Source organism: Microtus pennsylvanicus, chromosome 1, assembly GCF_037038515.1.
Source record: "Microtus pennsylvanicus isolate mMicPen1 chromosome 1, mMicPen1.hap1, whole genome shotgun sequence".
In the NCBI taxonomy this organism is placed as follows: Eukaryota; Metazoa; Chordata; class Mammalia; order Rodentia; family Cricetidae; genus Microtus; species Microtus pennsylvanicus.
In genome coordinates this window covers 132,915,357-132,939,148 of record NC_134579.1, presented here as the reverse complement: position 1 = coordinate 132,939,148, position 23,792 = coordinate 132,915,357, and the positions used below count along the sequence as shown (strand labels likewise).

At 42.4% G+C, this 23,792-nt stretch overlaps 1 protein-coding gene and 1 non-coding gene across 8 annotated transcripts in view; both read right to left on the bottom strand.

Annotated features, from left to right (window-relative positions):
* Garre1 (granule associated Rac and RHOG effector 1) overlaps positions 1-23,792 on the bottom strand; it is an 89,010-nt gene that overhangs the window by 49,697 nt on the left and 15,521 nt on the right. For 6 of the 7 annotated variants that reach the window (XM_075984612.1, XM_075984644.1, XM_075984629.1 and 3 more), the window contains 2 exons: positions 12,689-12,912; positions 11,691-12,255 (listed from right to left, as the gene is read on the bottom strand). In XM_075984612.1, the coding sequence (XP_075840727.1) occupies positions 11,691-12,255; positions 12,689-12,822 (699 nt within the window). In that variant the 5' untranslated portion in view covers positions 12,823-12,912. Of the gene's footprint in view, positions 1-11,690; positions 12,256-12,688; positions 12,913-16,374; positions 16,434-23,792 lie in introns of those variants that run through there. The other variant, XM_075984632.1, reaches the window with a different exon arrangement.
* LOC142842812 (U8 small nucleolar RNA) lies at positions 18,722-18,853 on the bottom strand. The gene has a single exon (XR_012909475.1). It is a non-coding gene; the product is annotated as a U8 small nucleolar RNA (small nucleolar RNA).

Genomic DNA, 23,792 nt, shown 5'->3' with positions numbered 1-23,792 from the left:
CCCATGAAATCTACTTTTTCCTTGGGTTTTTCTTTCTTCCTTCCCCTACTCTTCCTCCTCTTTCTTTCAACAGGGTCTCCCTGCATAGCCTAGGCTGGCCTGCAGCTCCCCATCCTCCTCCATCAGTCTCCTGAGTGCTGAGAATGCAGGTGCACAGTACTTGCTTGACTTCCCTGGGTTTCCTAACCTACGTAGTAATGGCCTGGGCTGTTGGAAGACCAATTCACACACACTAACCTCGCCAAGAAATATAATTATTCATTAGGTCCTCTGCACTCCTATCATGCATTTGTAACTTTCTCCATTTTTTTTTTTTGCACTTGGAAAATGTCCAGGCATACACAAAAGCAAAGCAGAGAACATCACTATGTACCCATCAAAAAGGCTTTCTGTCTTGCATTTTGTGACACATTATATTCATTTATCTCCCCCTTTTCCTCCATCTCTTTTTGTTTTAAAGTAAAATCCAAACTTAACTCAAATGAACTCTTTTTTCCATGACAAGCATTTCCCTGTGTAACTTCGGCTGGCCTAGCCTTGCTGTCACCCATGCTGACCTCACAGCGCTCTGCCTGCCTCTGTCTTCCAGTGCTGGGATGAAAGGCGTGCACCACCACCACCAAGTCAGTTCAAATTAACGTAATCAATATCTGGTCTTGATCCCCAAAAGGTCATTTTGTTGTTATGTTTCTCTTCTCCTTTAATCCAGAACCGTACCCTTTCCCCATTTGCATGTAACTGCTGTGGACAAAGCATGTCAGCTGACCACAGAGCAGTCCACCTTCTTTCTGTCAGATGACTTTCTTGTGGTACTGTGTAACTCAATGCACTATATATATCCCATATTGCCTATGTGCTCAAAGTTCATTCTAGAAGCTTGATTAGACCATTTCAGGGTTTTCCTGGTCTCTGTTTATAACAAGAGGAAGAAGTAAAGACTGTATGATGAGGGACTAAAGAGAAATTCAGCAGGAAAGTACACTGCTGAGTGTGTGTCAATCAAACCCATCTGCCCCTGGCTTTGGTTCCTGTGCAGTTCTACTGTCTCACACGGAGAAGCATCATCTGCCTTGGCTCTGGTGACACAGACTGAGACTGGTCACTGGGATTTGGATATAGAAGGCCTAATCCCTCCTTTATACAATTTCCCAGTAACCCTTCACCAAACGGCTTTATTCTCTTTTACTAGCCACTGTTCGAGTAAGTGAATTCCTCATAGTCAACAAAATAACTTTTCTAACTGTGTGATTCCTTCCACATGGAAGGTGTGCAATTCTTTTATAGAGAAATTTCTTTAACCCAACCAGGCTACTCAGTTATTAGTTAAATAACACACCAGAAAAGCAAAAAATTGCTTAATTCCTTATTTTTCTCTTTTTATTTATCACTGTTACTGTTTTTTCGTTTGCTGTTGTTTTGTTTTGAGGCAGGCCATGGTTTGGGGTGGAACTTGCTATGGGGATCAGGCTGGACTCAAACTCACAGAGATCCTCCTGACTCTGTTTCCTGGGTGCTGAGATTAAAGTCGTGTGCCACTGGCCCCTTTTTGCCTTTTAATTAAAAATCTCCAGAGCTGATCTGAATCAGTTACAGAGACTAGGAAAGTAAAAGGGGTCACTGTGGAAAAAAGCTTTGGAGGGGAATGGCTGGGTACAAGTGATCTGCAGGGAGAAACGGGGAAATGGCAGGGGCTTTAGTCAGGGAGGGATTAGGATAATACAACATCTGAAAAAGACAAAAGGAATCATACTATTAACTATCCTATACATGTAAGTTGGTGTACACATCATATGCAGACACAGTTTAGATGAAATGTCCCAATCTGGGCTGACAATGCTCCCATGAGAGTCACAGACTACCTAACAAAACCCCCAACAACAGACATGAGAAGTCCTCTTTTGAGTTGGTCAGGGATGCCTAAGACTCTCAAAACAGTATAGGCTTTCTATACTGTTTCTCTTGACTGTCCCCAAAGATAGAAGGTAGATCTCTATTGCTGAAGACACCACACAGAGCCCAGAAGACCTGACCTGACCCAGATGTGACCTGAATGCCTCCTTCCTGAGGATTAGCTTTTATAACACCAAAACGTACCATGCAAGCTCCCAATGGAGGGAAGTTAACCAACAGTCCTACCTATGATACCTATGAACCACAACGACCAGCATGGCATAATAACCCTAAAAGTGCAATAGTAGCAAGCATATCTTGACAGCAACCGACAGTTCTCTAATTAAACCTAAGGCCTACTCTACAAAAGGGAAATTATTCCTGGTACTGAAAACTCAGCCAACTACACAGGGCTAGAAAAGTCATAGATCTTGGGGGAGAACCTACAACCACCATTTTACTAAACCAGTATAATCACTAACTATGTTCTAAATATTTGTCCTTACACCCAAAGATAAGTGTAGTCTTTATCCCTCATCAAGGAAACTTCTCTTTGCAACAGAAGAGCATTACAGAAAACCACAACCAATCAAAATGCAAAGTTGTGGAACCCAGTCCGAACTGATAGATCTACAGTAAAGATCCTGCATCTAAGGTTCAGAGACCATTGCAGTTAACAGGGTAGAAAGCGTGAGGAAGAGGAAGATTGCTGAGACTGTGTCATCGCAATTGGCAGTGCTATACCATAAAGCCTCATCAACATGGTTGCCTTAACAAAACTGGAACAAGTAAGGTGTGGTGGCACAAAACTTTAATCCCAGCACTAGGGAAGTAGAGGCAGACAGGTTCTGTGAGTTCAAGGCCAGCGTGGTCTACAGAACAAGTTCCAGGACAAGTCAGGACTACACAGAGAAACCCTGTCTCAAAACAAAACAAACAAACAAACAAAACAAAATAAAATGCTGGGAGGGAGTTAGAGGCAGGTGGATCTCTGAGTTCGAGGCCAGCCTGGTCTACATAGTGAGTTTCAGGACAGTCAGAGCTACACTATGAGACCCTGTCTCAGGGAGGAAGGAAGGATTGAGTTACTGTCTTAGTCAGTGTTCTATTGCTGTGAAGAGACACCATGACCACTGCAACTCTTATAAAGGAGAACATTTAATTGGGCTGGCTTATAGTTTCAGGTGTAGTCCATTATTGTCATGGCAAGATGCATGACAGCAAGAAGAGAGACATGGTATTGAAAAAGGAGCTAAGAGTTCTATGTCTTGATCCACAGGAAGTAGAAGCAACTGTGACACTGGGCATAGCTTGAATATAGGAGACCTCAAAGTCCACCTCCACAAGCGACACACTTCCTCTAACAAGGCCATACCTGCTAATAGTGCCATTCCCTATGGGGGCCATTTTCTTTCAAACACCACAGTTACATACTTTTATCTTTGCTCTTACTATATAAAACCCCAGTGGGCCTGGATTTTACTCTGTAGACCAGGCTACTCTGCAACTCACAGATATCCACCTGTCCCTGACTCCTAAGTGCTAGGACTAAAATATGTGTCATCACACCCAACCCCATATAAACTTTTTATGATATGAACTTCATTTTCTGATTGACAGTAAAAATTTGGATTTTCATTGGGCTTTGTCTATATAGTTAGGAAATAGTATAATTTGCTATGGAAGATTTACTAGTCAAAACTAGGCATGGTGGCACATGCCTTTAATCTCAGCACTCTGGGGACAGAGGGAAGCAGATCTGTGAATCTGAAGCTAGTCTCATCTACACAGTGAGTTCCAGACCAGCTAAGATAACATAGAGAAACCTTTCCTCCAAAAAATAAAAAGCAAAAGGAACTACTAGTCAAAACAAAGACATAACAATGGGTTTTTATCTTTAGGAGGAAAACAACAGTCTGTACACACTTAATTCCATTAAGGTTAATGAAGATCATATTTTTAAACAATTTCTAATATTTTCCATTACTACTGCTGTATAGTATTTTTGGCTTATACCTGTCTAAAAACAAATGGTAAATTACCTGAACTAAGGCTCTTAAGAGTCAGTACAGAAGTTACTTCAAACACATGCATGTCCCCTCAAGCTTTGCCCGCCTTGAGCTCAGCTGCTCCCGGCGGCAGGAATGGAGGGGTAGAGCAGTTCTCGGCGGCCTGAGGGGCAGGTGGCCATGCCCAGCCTGGGGCCGCACGAGACACAATTCAAAAAAATAAAAAATAAATAAAATAAAATAAAAACACATTCATGGCCAGGCGATGGTGGCGCACGCCTTTAATCCCAGCACTTGGGAGGCAGAGGCAGGCGGATCTCTGTGAGTTCGAGACCAGTCTACAGAGCTAGTTCCAGGACAGGCTCCAAAGCCACAGAGAAACCCTGTCTCGAAAAACCAAAAAAAAAAAAAAACAAAAAACACATTCATGAACAATTACAAGACTCCAAGGAAGTCTGTCAGTATGTCAAACTAAAAGCCAGGGCAGGTAAAGATGTGTGTGTTCCTTTCAGACTTGAGAAGCCAGGAAAAAATGCACAGTCCCCTCCAAGTGCATGAATCCTGAGAGCCCCGTGGCCATTCTGGGTTTCTGGATTGTCTACATAGCACCTGCCCAGAGACCTGGTCCGCAAGACAATGAGGACCCAAAGTGAAACCAGAGCCCTACTGCTGACACCGAGTGAACGCCAGTGGGTAAACAGCATCATTCACTACACCAGGACTGAGGAGCCCATCCTACTGCCCTCCCTTCCAATCCCTTTGGACACTCGCCTCACCGTGTCCCATCTCTGACCTCTCTCAGAGAAAAACCCAGAGCAGCACTTTCCACCTTTCGAACTGTCTAGGAATGTGAGAGGTTCAGAAAGTACTCCAAGTCACACACAAGTTGAATCCCTGGGATTCACGTGGCAGGAGAGAAACAACTCCCGAAAGTTGTCATCTGAACTCCATGTGTGTACAGTGGCCCACAAATGTGCACACATACACAAATAAATAAAATGCAATTTAAAAAAAAAACCTTCCCCAATACTCTCCCTTCTGTGTTTCAAGCACAGGAGGCGCCTCCCTGCTCTTAGAACGCTCTAGGCTGACTCCTGGCACAGAGGCTCTGCACCAGCTGCTCCCTCTGCCTCATTCTCTTGGGTTTGTTCCCTCATCACCTTCCACTCTTTTTTCACACGTAACTTCTCAGTGATTCTCCTTCCAAGCCCTGCTAAGAGCACAGCCTTCCTCTAGACACAAAGGGAGAGTCCTGGCTTTTCACTGTACATCTCATGACTGCAACAGCACTTGACATCGATAAAATATGCAATCAATACATGCAGAATTGTTGCATAAATCACAAGTAAATATGATTTACTAATGTTATGTGACTTTCTAATATATATAAACCTAAAACACAGGACCATCTGTATTTTCTTAGTATGAGCTACAAGTTTAACTGTAAGTGATTCAAAATCAATTCAAAATCAAAAGAGAAATCAGACAACTCACTTTAGCCAGCTTGGCTTTTTTTTTTTTTTTAAAGAACATTGAAATTAACACCATATGAAAAACCCTCAAGTGGACTTTCCTAGGACCCAAGAGTTCCAGAGGAATTCACTGTTTAAAAAAAATGTCCAGGGGGCTGAGAGATGGCTCAGAGGTTAAGAGCACTGGCTGCTCTTCCAGAGGTCCTGAGTTCAATTCCCAGCAACCACATGGTGGCTCACAGCCATCAGTACTGAGATCTGGCACCCTCCTCTGGCGTGCAAGAATACATTGAGGCAGAATGTTGTATACATAATAAATAAATAAATCAAAAAAAATGTCCAGGTGGGCTATCAAAGCTTTGGACAACTAACACGTCCAATATGAAAAAACATATTTTCCCTAAATTCACATTTTGATTCTACTAACAGCTTTGAGACTCTATGGGGGAATGAGCTTGTCAAATCTGTCAGTGGCTTATCCTATGCTTCTTGGCTACTTACAGGCATGTTCAATGAACACGCCCCCTCCATTTCTTTTTCTATGTCCCATTCTAAGTGCAAGGCAAACAGAATAGTACTTATCGATAAAAGAGGTTTTCTTGAGCGTTTATACTAAAAAAAAGTACTGTCCAGGAACCTAAGTTGATGGTACTCACCTAGATTCCCAACACTGGGGAGGCTGAGACAGAGGATCACCTGTGCCATAAAGACACCCTGCCTCAAAATATGATGTCAAAGTCCCAGCAGTTCCAGCACCATGCAGGTAATGCCCCTTAGACCACAAGAAGGAGAGCAGCACACGACACAAAGGGGAAAGGAAGCTGCTGCCTTGGGGGCCAGGTAGGAACTGGAGGCGAGTGTTCTGTAGCAGTAAAGGCTCTACTGCCAAGTGTTCCAGTTAGAGGACATCCTGCCGGTACTTCTCTCTCACCCGGCTTTCACACAGAATGCTGCTCCACTCTTCAGAGAAGGCCTCCCGGCACCTGCCAGGTCATATCAGAAGCCGTAACACTGATGAGACCATTCACTGGGTGTACAGGTACTAACCGTTCCTGATCTCCTGAGCGCACTGAAGGTGGGTGGTAATTTCATTGTATAGACAGGCAAACCAAGGCTCAGGCTGTATGATCACTGAGAAACAGTCATTCAGATCTTCCAACTCCATGCTCATAGCTCACTTCCTGGGCAGGCACGCCAGTGTCACGGGCAGTAGTCAACTAGGAAGCACCACAGTCACAACTCACGCTCCAACAGCAACATTTCAGGGTGAGGGGTAAGCCACTGGAAGGCATATAGGACAGGACCCCGGGGAAGAGTCACAATAGCAGAGCATACAGTCAGCACTATCTGTCTATTAAAAACACAGGTGGGGGAGGGGTGTGACAAGTGACACGTGGTGAAAGCGTCTGAAAACTCCTAAAGGACTTCCCTGATACACAGCCCTGGCTCCTGCTGTGGAGGTGCTGTGCCTGTTCCCTGCTGCTGCGACAGGAAAGGTGGGTCTAGCCAGCAGTTCTGGAGGCTAGAAAGCCAACAGCACAGTACCATCGGCAGGACAAACAGGAAACATGAGGAGGGCTTCCCTCTGTAACAACCCACTCTGGAGGACTAACCCAGTCCTTCTAGAGCTACAACTCACACAAGGAGAGCATTGATTGTGCTTACCAGCCCAACAACTGTAAAGGCCATGTTCTTCTCCATTATTACACATGCAAAGTAAACTTTGCTGGGGACAAAGCCCATGGAAACTACAGCAAGTTATTATGCAATGCATAACATTCAGACTCCTTTCCCCAGAATGAATGTTAGACAGTCTCTTAGAGCTTTGATTATAAAACAGGGGGAGGGAGAGGCAGGGAGAAACAAAACACCAAAAGGAGAAAAAAATCCAAACGCTTGGCATTTTCATCTGAGTTTGGTTAGCAGTAGATGAGAACCCCTACCGGCCCCTACTATACTCTGGTAGAATAAGAATATACTACATAAGAAAAACAGGCTAGAGAGATGGCTCAGCAGTTAAGAGCACTGGCTGCTTTTCCGGAGGACCCAGGTTCAATTCCCAGCAATCACATGGCAGCTAACACCTGTCTGTAACTCCAGTTCCAGGGGATCCAACTCCCTCACAGACATACATCCAGGCAAAATATCAATGTACATAAAATGAAAATAAATAAATACCTTTAAAGAAAGAATTCTAGAAACAGCAATACTGCTCTAGGGGGAAAGTATAATGCTGGGCTGGTGAGATGTGCAGTGGGTAAGGGATTTCCTGCCAATCCTAAATACTTAAGTTCTATTTACAGGCCCCACATTGTGGAAGGAGAGCACACTCCTCTGCTTTCACAGATAAGAGTCATGATGTGCCAGCATGTGTGTATACACACACCCACACAAAACACACAAAATAAATAAGTGAATGAATATAATAAAACTTTTTCAGATATAATGTTACATCTATGGATTTGCTTGATAGACACATTTTAAAACTAATTTATAAGACAGTTTTTCCACATATAACAGACCCAGATTCCAAAACTCATCAACAGCAAGCAGTTTCCAGACTAACACTGGAAACAGAAAGCCTGTTTAGTCTATTATATACAAAAGCCCTCCAACTATTTTAATCAGAATTTCAGCGAGGAAAGCCAAGTCAAAGTTCTAAACTGCAAACCATCAGTAGCATTTCCCAGCCCAGGAGGGTAGTACATGGTGGAAATCTCAACACTTGGGAGGCTGAGGCAAGAGGACTGTGAGTTCAAAGACAGCCAGGGTTAGTGGTACACCATGTCACCAAATCAAAGAACAGAGAACAAGCAGGACTGGTAGCGCATGCCTGTAATCCCAGCACTCAGGAGGGTCACAGGAGGACTCCTGCAAGCTGGGTGAAGACTGCTCTACAATAGTGAGTTCTAGGGCAAACCTGTCTCAAAATACAAAACCAAAAACCAAAACCCCAAAGCAGGTAATAGCACATGCCCCAGTGATCCGCTATGCTCCTGTGTCTCACAGTTCTCTAACTGTCCTGACTGGGGAACAAAGGCATCTGTCCTCCACTATTAGAGACAAAGCCATGTATGTGGGTCTAGCTCTGTCTTCTCAGACCTCAGAGGTGTGACCTGAAGAAGGCAGCACTACAGGTAACATTAAGAAGTGAGGCTCACACAAACCACTCACTTTAACATGGATCCTGATGGAGGAAGATCATTGGTCACTTAATAAAGAAACTGCTTGGCCCTGATAGATTAGAACATAGGCCCTGATAGAGTAACCAGAACAGAATGCTGGGAGGAAGAGGAAGTGAGCTCAGACTCGATAGCTCTGCTCTCTGGAGCAGACACGATGAAGCTCCAACCCAGGATGGACATAGGCTAGAATCTTCCCGGTAAACGCACCTTGGGGTGCTACACACATTATTAGAAATGGGCTAGTCCAGGTGCGAGAGTTAGCTGAGAAGAGGCTAGATATAATGGGCCAAGCAGTGTTTAAAAGAATACAATTTGTGTGTTGTTATTTTGGGGCATAAGTTAGTTGGCGGCCAGGAGCCGGGCGGCGGGAACGCAGCCCACAGCTCCCTACAACAGGATCCCACGTAAGCCTCCAAGTCCTCCATCATCTTAGGATAGCAGCCCTAGCAATGTGCTTAAACTTAACACTGTTCTCTATTTCCTGGGGGAGGTGGGAGGTGCAACTATGCTTGCAGAATGTCATACATCTCTGTCAAAAAATAACCAAGCGTGCTGTAGCTGAACACGGCGTGAGTTCCAGACCAGTCTGGTCTGCACAGTAAGTCCAGGCCGGCCACAGGAAGAACCTGTCTCAAACAAGCAAAGGAATTACAACAACAAAAGATGAAGTGGTGCATTTGTGTGCGCACCACTATGTATCTGTGCACAGACAGTCTGGAACGGCATATACCAGAGTACACAGGCATTCTGGGGGATGGAAAAAACAGGATGGGAAAGAAAAGCACAAAGCTCTACATTTCTATTTACTGTAGAGCTAGGGATAAAGCTTCATCTTTATCACGCATCTAGTGCATCTCCAGCCTTTGTTATATTTTGTAACAGGTAACATACAGTCCAGAGTGGTCTTAAACTCACAATCCTTCTGTCTCTGCCTCTGGATCATCAGGACTGTAAGCATGTGCTACCATACCTAGCTAAGTTTTATATTTCACCGTATCAATTTCTTTGGAGAATTACACCTATTTTTAGTGAACATTTTATTTATTTACCCAGGGTCAATACATATACAAGGCAAGCACTCTACTACTGAACTACATTCCCAGCCTATACACAGAATTTTAAAAAAAAAATCTTAAAATGTGATGAGCCATTTTATAAAAATGCAATCATAAAAATAATCAGAAATGACAAATATACCTGAATAGGGTAGAATGAATCTAGGGCATATGTAGCTCTGCGGTAAAATGTAGGCCAAATGTGTACAAGAACCTGGGCTTAAGACTGGAAACACATGCACACACACACACAAAATCAACCTGGGATGATAAAGGATTAAAAAGGCTCCACAAGGGTAACACAAACTATGAAATGTCCCATATTTAATAATAATAAAGAATGACCCAATATTATGTATGTGTAACAACAAAGCCAGCAAACTATGGACCAAATCTAGCGCACTGAACACAAAGTCCCTAGGATTAAATTTAAAATAAATCTATTTAAAATTATGTGCGTGGGTTTGTGCACGTGTGTGTGCGTGTGTGTGTGTGTGTCTGGAAAGGATATGTTCAGACCTCAAACTCCCTGGAGCTGGAATTACAGGTGGCCATGAGCTGTCCTGAATGGATGCTGAGAACCAAACTTGAACTCAGGTCCTCAGGAAGAGCAGTATACACTCTTAACCTCTGAACTACCTCTCCAGACCCCAGGCTTTCACATTTTCTAAGAGTTGGAGCTGGGCGTGGTGGCATAAGCCTTTAACTCCAGGACTCAGGAAGCAGAGGAACTCTGTGAGTTCAAGGAAAGCCTGGCTCACATATAGCATTCTAGACCAGCCATGGTGACATAGTGAGACCCTATCTAAAAGACAAACAAGAACACTAGCTGCTCTTCCACAGTACCCAAGTTTGATTCCCAGCACCCACAGAATAGCTATAGCCATCTATAACTCCAGTGCCTAGGGAATCTGATGCCTTCTTCTGGCCTCTGCAGGCACCAAGCACACAAGTGGTACAGGCATACGTGCAGGCAAAATATCTATACATAAAAAAATAAAAATAAATGTACTAAAAAAACCCTAATGTAACAGAATGGAAGTTAAAAAAAAAAAAAAAGAACACCTCATAGTTCAGTGGCACAGCATCTGCTGAGAATACATAAAGCTCTGGGTTCCAGCCCCACCACTTAAACAAAAAAGAACAGTAAAGAAATTATGTCCTCAAGGAAGTCAAGGAAAAAAGCCATCTTTATTCTGAATAAAACTTGATTCCAGTTTAGAGTCCTAATGAAGAGCATTTCATTTTTACTACACCCCAAGAAAAACACTAAGATCAAACACATTTGAATGAAAACAACTCTGAATTGAGAGCTGGAAATTAATTTATTCTATAAACATATGGAAATTTCTTATACACCAGTGATTCTATAGACTGAAAGCTCAAGCTGCACAGTGGTGGCACATGCCTTTAATCCCAGCACTCAGGAGGCAGAGGCAGGCAGATCTCTGTGACTTTGAAGCCAGTCTGGTCTACAAGAGCTAGTTCCAGGACAGCCAAGACTACACACACACACACACACACACACACAAAAAAAACAAAAAAAAAACCCTGTCTTGAAAAACAAAAAGAAAACTCAAAAATACAGCCTATGACAATACTTAGAATTCTAAGCACTTGTTTGTTTGTGTAGTACTAGGAATTGAGTCTAGGGCCTTAGACACATTAGGCAAGAGCATCACCACAGAATTATGTCTCCTGTCTCTCAGTAACTACTTTTAATAGTGTATTATTTGGATATTAGTTTCCAATTTGAAAAAAAATTAAGAACAGAAATATCAAATACAGACAATTGGTCAATCAGTTTAACTTTTTCTTTTGAGCATGCTGGGATTGAACCTGAGACCTCATACCCCTGAACAATGACGTTAACACTGAGCTTTCTAACCCTTTCTAACCCTGCTCGGCGATCTTTTAACCTACTTGAAATGAAAGCATCAGAACTTGAAGGCACCAAACTTTTTACAAGAAGATCATACCAACAGAAAAAGGACAAAGGCTATCATTGCTGCAGTTTGGGGAAACTGAGGGTCCTCACTGACCTCTGCAATACATTTTCCTGTGGGGACAGTACTCTACCTCAATGTCCTGAAGACTGAACTCCTTCTGATCTGTGAAGTTTGCAGCCCCAGCACTGAGTTCCATGAGCATCTTGGCGATCTCGGGCTTTATGGCTGACGTCAATCGGCTGGCAGCCTCCATCACATGCTCCTGCACATCTTTGAGCTGCATGGCGGCCTTCGAGTAGTGTGAGTTCCTGAACACGGTGCTGAAGAGATCTGTGAGGAACGTGCTAGCACGGCAAAAGACATTGAGGGCATCCAGGTACTTGGAGATGCCCTGCTGGATGTCAGCAATGGGAGTGGAGTGGGGCATGGCATGGTGGCAGCTGCCTGCAGCGGTCAGACTGCCCAGTGGGGCAGAGGGGGCCGTGGATGCCAGGGGAGCGCTCAGTGCTCGGCCCAACTCAGGCATCGGGTACTGCTGGTGCTGCTGCACCTTCTGCTTGGACCCGCCAAGCAGGAAGCGCCGCTTGTAGTCCATCTTACTGTCCTGGGCACTGCAGCAATACATGCGGGTAGGGAACTGTTCCGGGGACCACTGGCAGGTCAGGGTTCTGAGTCCTTTTTTTCCAAAACTGTAGCTAGGTATAAAAATAGTGGAGTTCTGCAAATCTAAGTTTTAAAAAAGGCATTTCCACGAGGCAGGTGACCATGTGATCCAACATAAAGGTGAGAAAAATAACAGGCTTATATAATTAAAATTTTCAGTGTAGGTAGGAATTCTGACAAAAATAAAAGTGTATCTGAAATGCTGTATAACTGCTCAGCATCCTACCCTCATAAAGATATGCTTGCTGAGGGAACTGCTCACTTATAATTGCTTTGTGAGAATATCTTGATACTTATATTTACAACGGCAGAAAAATAACTTAACTTTTAAAATGTAATATAATGTATCTTCTATATACCAAAAAGAACCCAACGCTGGTCAACAGCATTTAGGTGCACGAGAAGTCCTTAAGGAAGAGCACACCTCTGCAGGACTGACAGAACCTGCCTGTCAAATCCATTTACCTGGAAAGCTGCTTTTCAGTGCTAAAAACTTCCAAATCTCCTGTAATGGTTTCTGGAGACAAGTCTTCTTTAAGCATGGCATTGTTATTGTGTGTCTTCTTTCGTTTGCTGAGGTAGCGGTTTCCTTGTAACATTAATAAGAAGTACTTCCAGACTGGATTGGCCTGTAGTAAAGTCTGAAGTAAGAAAGCACAGATGTATTCATAAGGCCTCTAAGTCATTTCCTGTAGGGGGAAAGAAGAAAGATGAAGTCAGGGAGACCCTAAGACAAAGAGCAATTCTGAACACTTCTGTAATGCTTTGCCCTCCACTGTGAGCCTCACAACCAGACACCATAATGAATTCCACAGAAGCAGAACAGGGTGAAGTTCAACTATAAAAAAGAAAATGTTAGAAAGCTACCCGGGTTGGAAAGAAACTATGTCTCAAAAAACAAAAAACAAACTAAAAAAAGGTTTAGGGTCATATTGTCATGCTAATGTGTTCCAGGCCAGCCTGGATTACAAGAGGCCCCATCTCAAAGAAAAGTTTCTCAAATTCTAACAAAGATAATGCAACTAATCAATCCAAAACTAGTTAAGTGGTAACACTTTGAACAAGGCCTGCTCAACATTTGGTATTCTTTTGTTTCCTCTTTAAAGGGCTCACAAAGCTACAAGAGAATGAATGAGTTGAGCCACTCCTGAAATTCATGAGGTCCAGAGACTGGTGGTCCCCAAATCTGAGGATATGTAAACTGGGATAGTATTTTGCATGACACCTGTGCATATCCCACAATACAACATAAAAGAGCTGTACAAATTCCAAGCACAGTGCTGCACGCCTGTAATCCCAGCACTTTGGAGGCGGCAGCAGAGGACCAACCTAGGCTACAGGGCAGCCTGGACTAAAGGAAAGACCTTGTCTCAAATAAACAAACAAACTAAATAAACGAATAAAAATTCTAAAATCAAGACAAATGGAGTAGTTTATGGCTGTAATCCCAGCACTTGGGAAGCTGAGGCAGAAGGAATGCTAAAGTTTAAAACTAGCCTAGGTTTAAGTACATGGTATCAGTCCAGCTTGAGCTGTACAGTGAGACCCTGTCAAAGGGGACAGACAGGACAGGATTCTGAGTTTAAAAACACAATATATATATTATGTGGCTCAACAGCAGATCTGAACAGGAAGCAGTAAACCCAGCTTTACTAAGGAATAGAAAGAAGAAAAACAGGAAAGACTCAGCTCTCAGAAACCTACGGACACCTTCAAGCATACTAGTGTGGACAGAACAAAGACTATCTGAGGCCTAAGAAGCTCACAAATGTGTGAAAATAGCAAATGCAGTCTAGGAAGATAAACTAAGAACCACACTTAGGATACATTATGATCAAAACATCTAAAGGCAAACACCCAGCAGGGAAAGAAGCAAATGGCACAGAGGTGCCTCTCTTATTAGATAATGTCCACCAGCCAGAAAACCCTGAGCCCCTGTTCCGATGTGACTTACAGAGCAGTCCTTCCTAGAGCAAGAAGTCAAAACACTTCCAGCAAAAATCAATCCACAACCTTGTTTCAGTTTAAAGATACCTTATTCGGCTGGGATATAATTCAGTGGTAGATTGCGTGTTTACCATACATAAAGCCTTGGGGGTCAATCTCTAGCACTGAAAACAAAACCCCTCAAACTAATATTCCACTGACTAATGTGAAATGCATTAATCCACTCAAGAGGACTTTACACTCATGACTAATCAGTCACCTGCCAGTGTTTGCCTCTAAATGGCATTATGTTGGAAACTGGGTTCAGCATATAAATTTTGTGTGGAAATTAATATTTAGTCCATGACTTTTGTATTCTTGGCTCTGGACAGTTCCTTTCAGGCTGCCTGAAGACAATGCCAATCTGGGCTGCCAAGCAAGTGCCCCTGCCTCATCTCTTGCCTAACACACCCCAAGGCTTTAGATTTGATCCCAAGAATTGAAAGGAAAAGGAAAAAAAAAATCACACTACAATTCCTCTAAACTTCATAAATAATATGCTTCTAAATTAGCACACAGATTAAAAACCATAATGAAATTCTGAGAATGTGGGTAGTGAGAGTTGTGACTATTATATTAATGCAGTCAGATTTCTTGACCAGCACAGTGGTATACAGATGTGCAAACATGCACCCATACCCATAAAATAATAAAGTAAAAGATATGTGTTTAAAAATGAGTGCACACACACACACGTAAACACCAGCATCTGGGTATATTACTTTGATAATTTTTAAATGTTTAAGATTTATTTATTTTGTGTGCCTCATGTACATATATGTTCTGTGTACCTGATATATATGGAGGTCACAGGAGGGCTGCGGATCACTGGAACTAGAGTTATGGATAGTTATAAGACACTATGTGGGTGCTAGGAATTGAATCCAGGTCCTCCGCAAGAGCAACCAGTGCTCTTAACCATGGAGCCACCTTTCAGGCTCTATACTTTCACATTTTTTTTTTAAAAGAAAATTCTCCCTGAGTGTTTTGCAAATCATTTCTTCCACATTTATCTTCCTAAGAGTTAAACTGCTCAATCCATTAAAAGGACATTTTTCTTTCATACCCTCTTAAAAGAATCATCACCAGGAAAACATTCACAACCTAAGAAGTCACATGCAGTATGGACATAAATATGTACTGTGAAAGGCTGCATAAGTCAGTGAGGCCATCCAGTAACATACTCATAAATCCTAATGCTGCTTACAATTCTCAAACAGCAGAAAAACAGTAGGCTGAATGACACCTATCCAATAGCACAGCAACCTGCAAAGGTTCTCAACAATTACATCATTTACAACATCCCTTTCTCGAAACTAACCAACAAATTCTATTTCAAACAATAGAAAACATTCTTGAAACCAGATGGGAGAGCCAGCATAAGAGCATCCTTGGGCCCCCAGAAGGAAAATTCGAAGTGCTATTTGCTCAGGAAAGTGATAGAAGCACACTTCCCTCTAGGGGCCACTTAGGTCAGCAGTACTGAGGTTAGTTCAGCATGGCCTTATAGGTCTGACTGTCTGGATGAGGTCCTGGTTCTGCATGTCTGTACATATCAAAAACAGAATACACATATCTATTTATGTACATAAATATATATAAACAGTCTATAGATATCAAAAACAGAATAATATCTGGCACATACTAAGTATTAATGTTTGATGATATCACACAAGTCAAGAGAAGGTAAGCAGACTTCATTATCTCTGCTTGTCTGGAAAAACAGTACTGACAAACAAGAAAGGCTTTGTTAAGTTACCCAATGCCTAAACCAAACAGAAACCTACTACCCTAGGATGGAAGGTATCACATGCTTCATGAACACTAATCTCTACTTAAATACAGTAAACAAAGAGAAATGAATCCCTGAATGAATTCATTAAAAGCTCCTGTTTGACTAAAATTTGCTCTGATTTGTGAATACAGTGTGTGTGTGTGTGTGTGTGTGTGTGTGTGTGTGTGTGTGTGTGTGTGTAGGGGGTTAGGGATCAAATCCAGATCTCACCATGGTGGGCAAGCACTCTAAAAATCACCGATCTACACACTACATCCTTAGTCTCAGCCAGAGAATAATTTTCAGCCCATTTCAGTCATTCAGGCAACAGAGAAAGCAGAGTTGTAGGCAGCTCTGTTGTAGGCAATAGAAGAACACAGAGGAGACTCACGGAGGACCGCAGGTTAAGAAGCACATCAACTCCCTTCAGCATTCTCCCCAATCTCTGGAGCACAGTAGTAAATAAAGCTCTTCACAAGAGAATCAGCCTAACAGGAAGGTCTGTTTAAATGTAAGCCACTGCTGAGAGGAAAGAGAGCTCAGGAAATGCATTGTATTCTAAGATACAGCACAGCAGAGCTGGCCACTTCCTAGATTCCACAGAGCCAAGGAGGTACAATGAGGTGAGCAATGCTTCCTGGAGGAGCTGGGTAAGTGCCCAGCTCAGAGTGGGCAGCTACAGAGATTAGGGGTGGGAAACAATGTAATCAGCTTCATTGCCTCTATACTTCCCACTTGACCACCGAGTCAGCCAGTTCCCACAAAGGATAGGACGGCCAGAAAGAGGAACCTTCTGCTAATTACCTTCATACATGCAGGTTTGTTTGGTTGTTTGGTTGGTTGGTTTAGGGATGGCACCAAGGGCTAAGCTTATGCTAGGGCTAGACAAATGCTCTATCACCAAGCTACACCTCAGCCGAACAAATCAGTTCATTTTTTAAAAATCATATTACATTTCTTGTGTGTGTGTGTGTGTGTGTGTGTGTGTGTGTGTGTGTGTGTAAGAGAGATAAAGAGACATGCCACAGTGAGTGTATGGAGGTCAAAGGGCAACTTGGAGGAGTTGTTCCTCTTTTTCTACTACATGGTTGCTTGCTAAGTAATCTTGCCTGCCCAGAGTTCTTTATTAATAACCACCCGATAATGAAGACAAACCAAAATGACATCAAAGGACACTAAACCAGGTGTGGTAGCACATGCTACTAATCCCAGAACTCAGGAGGGCAGAAGTAAGATGATCTCGGTGAATTTGAAACCAGACTGGGCTTCATAGTGAGAGCTTTAAAAAAAACAAAAAACAAACTAAGATGAAAAGATCAGTTCTTTAAAAATAAACCTTATTTTAGCCGGGCGGTGGTGGCGCACGCCTTTAATCCCAGCACTCGGGAGGCAGAGGCAGGCGGATCTCTGTGAGTTCGAGGCCAGCCTGGTCTACAAGAGCTAGTTCCAGGACAGGAACCAAAAGCTACGGAGAAATCCTGTCTCGAAAATCAAAATAAATAAATAAATAAATAGAAAAAAAAACCCGGGGGCTGGAGAGATGGCTCAGAGGTTAAGAACATTGCCTACTCTTCCAAAGGTCCTGAGTTCAATTCCCAGCAACCACATGGTGGCTCACAACCATCTGTAATGAGGTCTGGTGCCCTCTTCTGGACTGTAGGCATACACACAGACAGAATATTGTATACATAATAAATATTTTAAAAAATAAAAATAAAAAAAATAAACCTTATTTTATTCTGTGCACAGGGTCTTATGCAGCCCAGGGCTGGCTTCCAACTCAGTATATAATGCCAGCAATGTTGGCAAGCGCCTTTACTCCCAGCATTCAGAGGCAGGTGGATAACTGTGAGTTCAAGGCCAGCCTAGTCTACAGATCAAGTTCCAGGACAGCTAGGGCTATACAGAGAAACCCTGTCTTGAAAAAACAAAAACACATAATCCCCAAAACACCTCACTCTATAGCTGAGGGTATTTTTCCTTCTGATCCTCCTATAGCCACCTCTTAAGTGCTGGGATCAGAGGCTGCATTGTAACCATGTGACACTCACCATGCCTAGATTTATATGGTCTTGAGACTTGAACCCAGAGCTTCGAGCATGCTAGGCAAGCATTCCTCCAACAAAACTATACTCTCTTGCCAAGAAATATGTATTTTAGACCCTACAAAAATACCTGTCTCTGCCCCCAGCCATTAGACTGCAGGTACATACCATCTTACCTGTCTTCTGTGTGGGTGCTGGAAATCCAAACCCAAGTTCTCACACTTACACAGCAAGTACTTTATCACTAAGCCATCTCCCCAGCTCCATAATTCAAAAATATTTAATGGTATAGAATTAATTACACCATGTTTTCTTTGTTTTATGTTTTCCTTTTCCCCCTTGAGATAGGGTCTTACTATGTAGCCCTGGCTGACTTCAAATTTACAGTGATCCTCCTGTCTTGTCCTCCTAAATGCTGATATTATAAGTGAGAAGCACCATGTTCAGCTGTTTTTTGTCGTTGCTAGTGGTGGTGGTGGTGGTGGTGGTGGTAGTGGTGGTTTGAGACAGGTTCTTACTCTATAAGACTGGCCTAGAACTCACTATGTAGCCAGGCTGGTCTCAAACTCATGGTCCTCATCCTCCCAAGTGCTAGAATTAGATATGTAAACTATCACAGCCAGCTTTTGTTATCTCGTGTTTGACTGTACCTCTTTCTTTTTCTCTTTTTCTTCTTCTTTTTCCTTTCAGAGAATCAGACAGGAGCAACCAGATGTCAGGTCCTGGTTACACGGAAATGCTAATCAGCAAATGATGCAAGTTCCAATCATCATTTTCTATCTGCCCTCCAGGAGGAAGAACAGGGGAGGATTATGCTCCTGACAATTTGACTGTACCTTTCTAGTTTTACTGTTGGCAAATATAAAATTAAATAAAAATCCTTTCATTCATTTTAATTGAAAATATCAGTCTTGCCTGGCGGTTGTAGGCAAACCTTTAATCCCAGCACTCAGGAGGCAGAAGCAAGTGGTTCTCTGTGAGTTCAAGGCCAGCCTGGTCTACAGTGTGAGTTCCAGGACAGCCAAGACTACACAGGAAAACTCTGTGCAAAACAAAACAAAACAAAAAGAATGGCTAATTCTAGGGCGAGGGTGGCTCAGTGTTACAGTGCTTGTCTTGCAAGTATGAGGACCTGAGTTCATTCCTCAGAGCCTGTGTCAAAGTCCCATGCACAGCAGTTCAAGCTTATAACAGAAGGCTCCTCAGAGGATCCCAACTATTCTAGATTAACTGGTGTGCTCCACTCCATAGGCATGCACAGCCACATAGGCACACATATATACATTTGAAGAAGAAGAAGAAGAAGGAAGAGGAGGAGGAGGAAGAAAAAGGAGGAAGAAGAAGGAAGAATAAAGAGGAGGAGGAAGAAGGAGGAGGAGGGGGCTGGAGAGATGGCTCAGCGGTTAAGAGCACTGGCTGCTCTTCTAGAGGTCCTGATTTCAATTCCCAGCAACCACATGATGGCTCACAGCCATCTGTAATGGGGTCTGGTGCCCTTTTCTGGCCTGCAGGCATACATACAGACAGAATATTGTATACATAATAAATAAATAAATATTTTAAAAATAAAAAAATTTAAAAAAGGAGGAAGAAGAACAAGGAGGAAGAAGAAGGGGAAAGAAGAAGGAGGAGGAGGAAGAAAAAGAAGGAGGAGAAGTGATCACTTTGAGTTCAAGACCAGCCTGGTCTACTCAGTGAGCTACAGAACAGCCAGGGCTATACAGAGAGACCCTGTCTCAAACAAACAGAAAAGATACAAGGAGAAAACCTACTCCCAAAAGTTGTTCTCTGACCTATCCATACATATATCTCTGACCTCTCCATACATATATCTACCTACATGCGTGCACACACACACTTTAAATTTTATATTTAAATAAAAAGATTCCTATAACAACAACAAAAATTTAGTATTTCAATGAAAAAAGCATTCACATATTCTTATTATCATACAGCAATTATATATATTAATCCCACTCAGTATAACATTTCAATGCATGTATACAATATGTATTAATTAAATCCAATCCTTTCTCCAATTCTCCAAACATTTTTGCCTTGAGACATACATAAACAAGAAAAATGAGATGACTCGGTGAGCAAAGGCATTGCTGTGCAGATCTGATAACCTGAGTTTGACCCCTGGGTCCTACAGTAGAAAAAGAGAACTAACTCCCACATGTGCTGTGGCATTTGTATGTACACATTCACCACATAAACACACAATAATAAAATGTTCAAAGTTTAAAAATAACAAGCCAGGCGGTGGTGGCGCACGCCTTTAATCCCAGTACTTGGGAGGCAGAGGCAGGCAGATCTCTGTGCATTCGAGGGCAGCCTGTTCCACAAGGGCTAGTTCCAGGACAGGCACCATAGCTACAGAGAAACCCTGCTCAAAAAACCAAATAAATAAATAACAAATCTAGGGACTAGAGAGATGGCTCAGAGGTTAAAAGCACTGATTACTCTTCCAGCAACCACATGGTGGTTCACAACCATCCATAATGAGATCTGGTACCCTCTTTTGTTGTGCAGGCAAACATGTAGACAGAACACTGTTTACATAATAAATAGAATAAATCTCTTAAGAAAATAACAAATCTAGCCAGTATGTATAAAATACTAAGAAAACCAACCTTTTGTAACTGTGATGAAGCAGTGGATCTAGCCAATGCTCATCAGTCACTGTCTAAATGACAAGATGATAATTTGAGGAGGAAATTTATGAAGGACTCAAACCTGAATATACCCAAATCCACTGATTAATTCTAGCCTCATAAAAAGCAGAAGGAATTGGAGAGATAGCTCAGCTATTAAGAGCACTGGCTGTTCTTACAGAGGACCTGGGTTTGGTTCCCAGCTCACAACCATCTGTAACTCCAGTTTTAGGGGATTGAAGACCCTCTTCTAGCCTCAGCAGGTACCAGGCATGCTTGTGGTACTAAGACATATACATGCAGGCAAAACCTTCATATACATAAAATGAGACAAATCTAAAAAAATTTTAAGTGGGAAATGCTCGTCATTAAACAAAATACATAGTATCTCCCATGAAGTGTTTCTGTCTGAAATAGTCAATCAAAATCTAAGGAAGCCTATCTGTCTAGTGAGAGAGCATGAGATAAACTGTGAAGTAGCCTTTCCTGTGGTCTTTTCAGTCTTACTGCTCACTAGCAACCACTGACTGACCTTACAGCCTGTGGGAGCTATTCTAACAGCTGTCTCCCAACAATTTTCACCAGCTTGGTCCTCAGTTTCATCTTTATTCTTTTCTACCAACTTTTGTTTGTGTTTCTAGGCAAGGTTTCTCTGTGTAGCCCTAGCTGTTCTAGAACTCACTCTGTAGACCAGCCTGGCCTTGAACTCACAAAGATCTACCTGTTTCTGCCAACCAAATACTCTCTAGCCATGTGCCCAGTTCTTTCAGAGCACCAAGTGCTTTGCACAGTTAATGACTCCTCGGGGACATTGCTACTCCTTCACTGGTCACCTGTAGAAACAGGGTCACCTCACCCACAACGAGGGTTTTTCTGACTTACACCTTGCAATTATCATGCCATTTCATTTGCTTTCACATACTTCAGAAGCTGGCACCAAAGGACAGCACTGCTTTGTGCCTGCCAGGTCCCCACAGTCAACAAGTTAGCTGGCAGACTATCTGGAAACCTGACATCCGTGAGTCCCTGATTGTTTCCCAGTGTTACAGTTTTGTAAATCCAAGAAACTGGCTCCTATGTCAAGTTACCTCTCTCTACCTGAAGGAAACCTGGCACCAGATGCATATCTGTAACTTTAAGATGGGGGCGCAGCCAAGTGGGCAATGATGACACATGCCTTTAATCCTAGCACTTGGGAGGCAGAGAAGCCCTGCCTCAAAAATCCAAAAATAAACAAACAGATAAATAAATAAATGCATTAAGGAAAAAAATGCGTGATGCAGTCTGGAAATGCAACTCAGTGGGAACATTGGCCTGGTTTATGCGAGGCCCTGAGGTCTATCATCACCATCACTCCAGTTCTGTGGAGAAGGCAGGCAGATACGAAGGTTTCCATTTCCAAAGGCATAGCCAGACTTCAGGACCATTAGAGAAGCCCCACACCCAAGCCCAGGTTTAATATGGCTAGAGAATGCCAGCTGTTTCTCTGGAAGGCCCGTGATCTACCATTCACAAATCTGCTTATGGTCTCTTTCTGTTTACACACACATGTATGTACACTTAAACTATGCCCATTGTTTCTGAAGTCAAATACACACTCGTTTCTTTACAGTTCCCAAAGTGACGCTCACATATAGATGAACTCTCCAGTGTCATGCATAAAGCATATGAAAGGATGCTTAGAATCACTCACTGTGAGGAAAACACAAATCAAACCCACAAAATACCACTTCATAACCAGTAGCCCGGCAATAAGGAAAATGACAGAGAGTAGCAAATGCTGGAAAGGACGTAGAGAGACCATAATCTTCATACACTGCTTGCAGGAAAGGAAAATAATGCAGACTCTGGAAAACCATCGACACTTCCTTAGTTAAACATGGAGCTGTCACATGGCACTCTACTCCTGTGTACATACCAAGAGAAATGAAAAGCACGTTTACAGCAAAAACAGCACATAAATATTCAAAGTATTTCTAACAACCAAAAATTGTAGTCAACCATCTTATCAACTGACAAACACATAAGCAAATGTGGCACACCAAACAGTAGAAAGTTACTCAGCCTTAAAAAAAAAAATAAAATATTGAAAGGGAGCTGAAAAGAGGCTCACTAATTATAATTAAGAGCACTCACTGCACTTGCAAGGGACCCAGGCTTGATTCCCAGCACCTCACAACCGTCCACAACTCCAGACCAGGGATGCATGTGCTGTACATACAATACATGCAGGCAAAACACCCATACACATAAAATATTATTTTAATCTTTTAAAAGAGATAAATAGATATCCAGGCAATGGTCGCACACAACTTTAACCCCAGCACTCACTTGGGAGGCAGAGGCAGGTGGACCTAAGTTCAAGGTCAGCCTGATCTACAGAGTTGAGTTCTAGGACAGACAGGGTTACACAGAAAAACCCTCTCCAGAAAAAAAAAATACAATTGAGTAGTTGAGAAAGATGCACCCAACATTGAATTCTGGATGCCATTTCGTACACCTGAATGCACGTACACATAGTACGCGATATCCATCTTAGGTAATTCACCGAAATAATAGATGTAACGATAGGGGGAAAAGGAGAGGATCAGATCAGGTAGAAGAGAAGTAACTTTCTGTGGAATGATGAAAAATTGATCCTCCTCTCTCAGCCTCCCTGGTGCTAGAAATACAGGTTTGTTCTACCAATGCCTGGCTTCAAAAATATTCTAAAATTTAATTATAAATGATGAATGAATTATATGGTATGCAAATTGAACTTCAAACGAGATCAAGGTGTGTTGAGTGGTATGGCCGTAGACGCAAATTGACCTTCAATAAACTTGTTATAACTACTAAGATAATGAGGCCACAGACCAGTGGTCTCAACCTTCCTAATGCTGTGACTCTCATGTTGTGGTGACTCCAACCATAAAATTATTTTGCTGCTACTTCATAACTGTAACTTTGCTATTGTAATGAATAGTAATATAAGTATTTGGTATGCAGGATATCTGATATAAGACCCCCAAAGGAGTCACAACCCACAGGTTGAGAACCACTACCACAGACAGTTCCTTCTGAGAGAGAGAAAATAACTTGTTAAGTACACCAAAATGTCCAACTCC